This window comes from Simochromis diagramma, unplaced genomic scaffold (assembly GCF_900408965.1).
Source record: "Simochromis diagramma unplaced genomic scaffold, fSimDia1.1 OVJJ01000596.1, whole genome shotgun sequence".
In the NCBI taxonomy this organism is placed as follows: domain Eukaryota; kingdom Metazoa; phylum Chordata; class Actinopteri; order Cichliformes; family Cichlidae; genus Simochromis; species Simochromis diagramma.
The window spans coordinates 14,532,539-14,540,409 of record NW_024387245.1 but is presented as its reverse complement, the minus strand read 5'-3'; the positions used below and the strand labels follow the sequence as shown (position 1 = coordinate 14,540,409).

General features: G+C 38.4%; 1 protein-coding gene across 1 annotated transcript; it reads left to right on the top strand.

Moving 5' to 3' along the window:
* Positions 1–3,578: 3,578 nt before the first annotated feature.
* pus1 (pseudouridine synthase 1) lies at positions 3,579–6,898 on the top strand. The gene is made up of 6 exons (XM_040000669.1): positions 3,579–3,940; positions 4,306–4,532; positions 5,349–5,486; positions 5,710–5,812; positions 5,923–6,623; positions 6,714–6,898. The coding sequence occupies exons 1-6, from the start codon at positions 3,877–3,879 to the stop codon at positions 6,744–6,746; spliced, it is 1,266 nt and encodes a 421-aa protein (XP_039856603.1). The 5' UTR covers positions 3,579–3,876; the 3' UTR covers positions 6,747–6,898.
* Positions 6,899–7,871: the final 973 nt, after the last annotated feature.

The window sequence follows — 7,871 nt, the reverse complement described above, 5'->3', positions numbered from 1 at the left end:
TGTTGACTCCAAGACCTTAACTAGCCAATTGTAAGAGGTGCTACACTACACTGTGGAGAGATAGACTGCTTCTGAATCTGTAACCAGACCAAAGCAGTGGGGATGTGTGTAGATGCTATGTTCAGTAACGGATGAAGGAATTAGCTTCAATGGTTTCTGTTAGGTTTGCTAACTGTACTGACAAAACTCAACAATTCTATACTGAAGCATTCATATCTACAACCCTGTAAAACATTACTGTGTATGTTAATAAATTCTATGCTCATTCAATAAATGCAATACTTAACACATCGGAGTTATTATCTTATATTTGTCAGTGTGAGTTGTGTGAAAAGAATCCCAGTAGTCTCTGGCAGACTTACAAACCAGCCTTACCAGTGATATAACATAGTCAGCGTTATCTTTTGCTCCCTGGCCTTCTAACGTTGTGTCAGAGAGAATTTATCAGTAGAAGTGGTCCAAGAAACCATCTTTAAACTGATACCGTACAGTCAGCTTGGTCAGTGCCATGTCTAACTTTTCTTTCACAGAAACATGACTGCTTTAGGGAAAAGGCTGCCTATAGCAAGAAAAACCCCTTTTCATGCTTTAAGCTGTTAAAATCAAACACACCAAAGATGTTGAGATAGTGTTACTTGCGTAAAACGGCTTTGCAGACTGCGCTATCTGCTGTCTATCTGAAAGACAAGTTATTTTCAGCCACGGAGATTAATGCGTGCTGCCGCACTGAGACTTTCCTCCTCACTGAGAAGGAAAGTCAGAGCTTTCTCTGCAGGATAGAAAAGATAGCTTGAAAACAAAATAAAAAATAAAACGTGTCAGTCAGCTACTCACACGACAGCTTCAGATAAAAAATGAGAAATGAACAGCTTAACTGTGCTTTAACTGAATGTTTGCTTAACACTGCTTTATCTATAGTTTTAACTATAGTTACATCTCCAGTGTGGAAAATCTGGTGGCCCTGGGGAATTGTGCTTGCATTGGATCCACTCGACCTCGTATCATGAATTGTTAATGCATATCAGCATAAAGTTGCTCTGAGTGTTCACCTTTATCCTGTGATGAAACAGCTTTTATAGGATCGCCCTATCCAAAAGAGAGATGTCACTGAATGGTTATAAGAGGTTAAGAAAGTGGATGGATGTATTATTTTCTTGGTAAGACTTGATTATTATTAGCTGTTATGCTGAAAACACAGATCCTGTTGTTAAAAAAAGGATCCTGGCAGCACAATCATGAGCATTATTGTGACTTTTCCCCCTCAAATTTTAAATCAATAAAACGCTTCTCACCTTGTGTCGCATGAGGTAAAAAAAGAAAATGACAGCTAAATGACACGGTGTACTTACGTTGAAGTAGGTACTGTGGATTAATGGATGGCCTTCAACCAAAGTGGAGCCATGATTGGTCACTTTAGTTGTTTACTGCAGTGTGATGAATGTTCAAAAATAAAGTATGATCACAAAGTGGTTGCAGTTTGAAAGCAAAGCGGTATGTCACTGCCCTTATCTCAAATAAGGACAGGCAATTATCACTTGACAGTTGAAGCACCTCTTCTTCGATGTAGTGTAAACAAATCAAGATGTGGGACTAAGTAGAATGAATTTAAGGACAGTGAAACTCATATAGAACCTGTTTCAGTATTTGCACATAAAACAAATCCATTTTCTTCTCATGTTTAGTAATGTCGGGTGCAATCAGAGGCTTACATAACTTAGCCAGCAGGGTAATAGATGGTGTGGATTTTGTTGCTGACAATGAGGATAGTTTTTTTTTTAATCATTTTTATGTGTGGGAAGGAGTGAGTTTCAGTCCAGTCTCATAAAAGTTCTACTGTAGTTGATTTTTTTATGAGGATATATCAGTGCGCACAGGAGTACAGGTGAGTGCAATCTTTGCAAAAAAAAAGGAAAAAAAGGCTTAGGTCTGTTTTGTTAGTATGCTGAATGGCATGCTGGGAGCCGGTTGACTCCTCTCAGAGATCCAAGAACTCTTTTTTTTTTTTAGATTGATATCTTGCAAGTCTTAGGATGAGACCTCTCAGCACGTTGAGAATAAAAGGAAGACTTAGACCAGTGGTTGAACCTTACTCCTTGTTCATCAATGATGTGATTAGTTTGTTGTGCAATGTTTTAATTGCAAAAAACAAAACAAAAAAACCCCCAGATGTATCTTTATCTTTATGGTTAAGCTTGTATTCAACAAGCCATACCCTTGTTGAATACTGTGGTAAAGATGGCTGTATAAAGGCTGTATGAAGTCATAAATTAACAGAAAAGTACACCTCTGAGCTCCTTTATTCACCTACATTTATCAGCTGTTCTACAAATCTTCAAGAATCACTATATTACAGTAATGGTCCCAGTCGAGCATCCAGTTAGTTCTAAGTTTACTGGAAAAATGGGCTCATACACTGTGTGATATCGAATTGTTGAAACCAAGGCCCTTTTACCATACCTTGCCTATGTTTGGCTTTGGGTTTTCAGCATAAAACTAGCTGATCACCTTATAAGGCTCTCTAAAAAAAGTGTAATTGTATAAGGGCATTCAAGGATGGCAAAGTTAATTTGTTACTTGGAAACCAGCACATTCCCTGTTGTTCTTGGGAAAGACATAAACACAGTACTCTGGGGGTGCTTAACCTGTTTGTCTCCATAATTTGACTTTAGTGTTTATACACCTGTGTATAAACACAGCATGTTATAAGTGGCAAAGGTGAGGTCTTTGTAACCCTCAAGAAACAAGCAGCTACCTTTCACAACAAGGCGGGAGGGTTAGCCTTTGCCTTTAGCACATTAGGCTTCCCTGAGATGTCAATGATAAATATCTAATGTTAGATTAATAATATAATTTATTGCGTGTCCTTTACTCCCTTTACTGTTCAAGATCCTGAAGCGAACAGCAAAAAGCAAAAGGATCATTGCAGTAATGTCTGCACTGACACCATTGTTGTTTTGAAGAAAGCAAGATGACAACGCAAGCACTTAAACTTGTTCTCTTCATATAAAAAAGAATTTAAAAAAAGGAAAAGAAAACATGATTATTAATGTGTTTACTGGTTTTTGCTGCTCTCAAGTGGTCGAAAATATTACTACATATGCACAGAACTACATATGAATTTCCTCTGAGTTCCATGTAACTTTAGTTTGTAGGCATGTGTTTATTATCTTCTTAATTTCTATTCTCCCTATTAAATGTAAACACACTGAGCCATTATTGTTACATTGCTACCTCAAGACAGCAAATTTTTTTGAGTCGCCTGCCCAGACTGTGATTTTGATAATTTCCTGTTACACTGAAAATTATCCCATGTTGTAGTTATAAAAAAGACTTTTGATTTACACGAATATTATTATTAAATTAATAAAAAAGTATAAATAGTCATATCTACCTTTTTGTAACCTTTTGGCGTTAAATAGTTAATAAAGTTTAAATTTAATCAAAGAAGGACAAAGAGGTATATATCGGTTACAATTATCCCCAAAGAGTTAAATTCTAATGTCCTTTTCTGTGTTTGTTTTAAATACTTTATTTTTTCGCGATGACAAGAGCAGAAGGGAGAATGACGACAGTCTCGCGAGATTTTTGTTAGAGGTCAAAGTTGGCTTTTCCATGTGTGCATGTGCCTGTATGTGCAGGTTTACTACAGAGCGTTTCTGTGGGACTTAGCTACAGTTTCCCCCGGTGTTCTTATATGTTTATGAGCGTGGTTATTTAACCTTGTTTAAATATTTAGGAGACCTTTTTAAAGTTGGTTTTAGTTTGTTAAATTCTTCGCTAATACGCGCTAGCCTCGGCTTTTCAGCTGGTAGAGCAGATTGAATCTTTTGCAGTCTCTTTTAGCTGCTATATCTTCTAAAGATGGTTTAGCGTGACATGTTTCGGGTCAGACCGCTGCTGAGTGCCTTAGTTAACCACCGACAGACGTTAAAGACAAACGGTAAGCCAACCTGACAGAAGCTATGTGACAGTATGTGCATTTGCAGTCTCCAGACTGTGGTTGGTTAGCTTCTGGTATCTTAATTCACTCATCGAACCATCGGGAAACAAATGCATCAGTGGGAAACATATATATATATTTATGTGTAGTATATTTGTTTGTGAAGGTGTTTTATCACCACACAGTATAGATGTAGAAGGCATCACGAGTGTCTGTCCGATTTTTGCTATTTATTACTATTTTGTTTCGATTTATTACCTTTATATTGTCTTTATCGTACTTTCAATCTCAAAAGGCCTCTCAATCCGTGTATCACAGAACAGGGTAGTAGCTGTCACTGTTTAATTTTTGTGTTTCCTTCACAGGGGGTCTTTATAAGTCCTTTTGCACGATGAGTGAAGGAGGCATGGATAAGCAGACAGCTACACTGTTAAAAAGGACCAATGAGGAAAATGAAGACTCTGCTGAGAAGGTCCAGGCAGCTAAAAGGGTGAAGACAGATGGGGAACACGCTGAAGATGAAAAGAAATATCCAAAGAAGAAAGTGGTCCTGCTCATGGCGTACTCGGGAAAAGGATATTATGGGATGCAGGTATAAATAATAATAATAATAATAATAATAATAATGATGAGAATAATAATACATTTTATTTAAAAATAGAACCTTTCAAAGCACCCAAGGACACTGTACAACAGATAAAGATATATTTATATTCTGCAGTTGTCTTGTTTTAAAGTTTTTCTGCCCTTTACCACACTTTTTTGATAAAAGCTTATTTCGGCTGCTCACATATTCATGAGTCGCTACAGCAGGTAGCTCCATGTGTTTCATTTGGCATTTTTTTATGCCGGATGCCCTTCTGGGGTGGACAATAGAGAATAAATGTAGTTATATACGTTTATAAAAACAGATCTTAGGTGAGCCACACAGTAAGAAGGTCCTGGGTTTGACTCCTCCATCTGGCTATGGATTTTGCATGTTCTCCCCGTGTCTGTGGGTTGTCCCTGGGTACTCAGGCTTGCTGTCAGTGGGTTTAGGTTAATTGGTGATTCCAAACTGTGAATGTGAGTGTGAATGGTTGCCTGCCTCTCTGTGTTAGTCCTGTGACAGATTGGCGACCTGTCCAGGGTGTTGCCACCTCTTACCCTATGACAGTTGGGATGGGCTCCAGCCCCCCATATCCCTGAATTGATTAAGCTGAAGAAAGTCAATGGTTGGCTGGATGAAACAGATCTTGGATATGAGACTGGTGGAAACAGATGAAGATCAGCCGCTGCCATCAGTGAATGTCATCATAATTAGTGGCAGTCAATGGCACATAGAAAACACTGGCCAATAAAGTGCAACATCCTTATTATTTTCATTATTTATTTATTTTTAAAATCATAATTTTTTTTCACACTCCAGAGAAATCCTGGAAACTCTCAGTTCAGGACCATTGAAGATGATCTGGTTGCTGCTCTTATTAAATCTGGCTGCATTCCTGAAAACCACGGTGATGAGATGAAGAAGATGTCTTTCCAAAGATGTGCCAGAACAGATAAGGTATGTGCTCAGTGCACAATAAGAATTTACTGGTCAAAGCTTGGCCAACAAGGCAGATTAGAGGATATGTATCTTTACGTGTTATCTGTCTGTTAATGTTGTGCTGGTTTTATTTCTTGTCATCATGTAATTGTTAATAAAAATTAATTAAATTGTGTATTTCTTTGTTAGTATTTATTTATGTGTTTAGTTATGTCGTTGACTTTTATATGAATGTATTCAGGGCGTGTCTGCTGCTGGCCAAGTGGTGTCTCTAAAAGTGAGGTTGATTGATGATATCATTGAAAAAATCAACGAGCATCTGCCACCGCAGATCAAAGTGCTTGGTGAGACACTACTTTATATTGTGAATTACAAGTCTAGGTTTTTGGTATGATGAGTACTGTTGGCATGAGTGTGTATGATTCATTTTTTTTCTCAACTTTTGAACCCACAGGACTAAAACGGGTGACGCAGGGTTTCAATTCTAAAAATAACTGTGATGCTCGTACGTACTCGTACATGCTTCCAACAGTGGCCTTTTCCCCAAAAGACTATGATACCGGGAATATAGCAGCATTTCGCCTGGAACCAGAGACACTACAGAAGGTGAATCGCCTTTTTGCTCTCTACAAAGGCACACATAACTTCCACAACTTCACCTCTCAGAAGGCTCCAAGCGACCCCAGTGCCCGCCGCTACATCACAGAGATGTCCTGTGGTGAGCCTTTTATCCGCAGAAATTATGAGTTTGCAGTGATTACTGTGCGAGGCCAGAGCTTTATGCTGCATCAAATCCGCAAGATGATTGGCTTGGTGATTGCAGTGGTCAAGGGCTATGCAAAGGAGGAGGTGATGGAGCGGAGCTGGGGACATGAGAAGGTAGATGTCCCCAAAGCTCCGGGACTTGGCCTCATCCTGGAAAGGGTTCACTTTGACCGGTACAACAAACGTTTTGGGGGGGACGGGCTGCATGAGAAGCTGGAATGGGATCGCGAGGAGGAGGAAATCAAGGCCTTTAAAGAGGCACACATCTACCCCACCATTATTGAGACTGAGTGTGAAGAGGGCTCCATGGTCAGCTGGATGGCCACTCTCCCCATCCATGACTTTGAGGCCACATCTATTGAAGTGCAAGACGATAAAGTTAAAAAACAGGTATCCAAGAAGATACATTTATTTTAAAACGTTTTTTTAACATTGAAAATCTGTTTTTTATTTTTAAATATAATTGTTCTCTTCCTGCAGGATGATGCAGATGAAGGAGATGACTCTGATTAGGCCACTCTGCCAGCAGAAAGAAGATGCAGCATCATGTGGGTTTTTGTTTTTTTAACTGCTGATACAGACATTTTCACTGGGATTAAATCTTGTTTCTTTTATACAAATGTTATTAACAAGCAAGTAATAAAAGCTTCTGTTCTTTAATGCAACCTGCTTGGTTTCCTAATATTAGTTTACCACTAAAACGACTTTGGATAACTGGTTTGTTTGATGTTTCTGCAGTAATAACTGGCTGCCTACTCTTGAAAATAGACTCTTAATGCTACAGCGACATTTAAATTGTCAGAAGAATTGTGTACTACTGCATACTCAAATAACAACATCAACTTATGACGTTTCATCTCTTAATAATAAGTTTAAATCCCACATTCATGACTTTCTCTGATAATAGCAGTGAGCTGTATTTACAGGACTTTGCAAAAGTCTTGTCCCACTCCTCATTTCTTTATATTTTATTTTCATGAAGAAGTTTTTTTTAAAGTGATCTTCAGCAATAATCCTCCGGGCTTTCTGAAGGACTCTAAAAGTTTTTCTTTGGACACTGGTTGCTTTTTCACTTATTGACAGTTCTTTGAAGGAATCTTTTTCAGTTAAACTATTTAATGATGACCTATGGCTATGTGATTACTTAATGTGGGGAGGTTCAGGAAGAAATGTAAGAGAGTGTGGCAAAGCAAGGGCGTGCCAGAAGAAAGATCAACACATCCGTAAAGCAAGCAGTACACAGGGGCGCCAAATCGACCCCAGTGCCTGCCACTACATCACAGAGATGTCCTGTGGTGAGCCTTGAAACAGTAACTTGTTATTCAAAACAGATAATTATGAATTTCAAAATCTTATTTGGATTTTCAGTGATATAACTTTTTCAACCGTCTCTTGATTTTGCCACATTTTTCAAGTAACCTATATTTGACAACAGCATAATAAAACATGAAATTCTGTTTTTGGTGTGCCACACCAAAATCTTTAGTGTGCCCCATATGGCCACCCCATGAAAACATTCTGGAGGTGCCCCTGGCAGTATATTTAACATCGTACATCTGTCTTATGTGTCCTTCAGTCCACTGTCAGAAGTATAAGGAAAAAAAGTCGAATCTAATTAATATTATAAAGCAAAAGGTT

What these genes read in the sequence shown, in the direction of transcription:
- pus1 (XM_040000669.1), top strand. Translation starts at nt 3,877, where the DNA reads ATGTTTCGGGTCAGACCGCTGCTGAGTGCCTTAGTTAACCACCGACAG. An exon ending in ACAGACGTTAAAGACAAACG is followed by an intron (nt 3,941 to 4,305) that starts GTAAGCCAACCT and finishes TTTCCTTCACAG; the next exon opens with GGGGTCTTTATAAGTCCTTT. An exon ending in GATGTGCCAGAACAGATAAG is followed by an intron (nt 5,487 to 5,709) that starts GTATGTGCTCAG and finishes GAATGTATTCAG; the next exon opens with GGCGTGTCTGCTGCTGGCCA.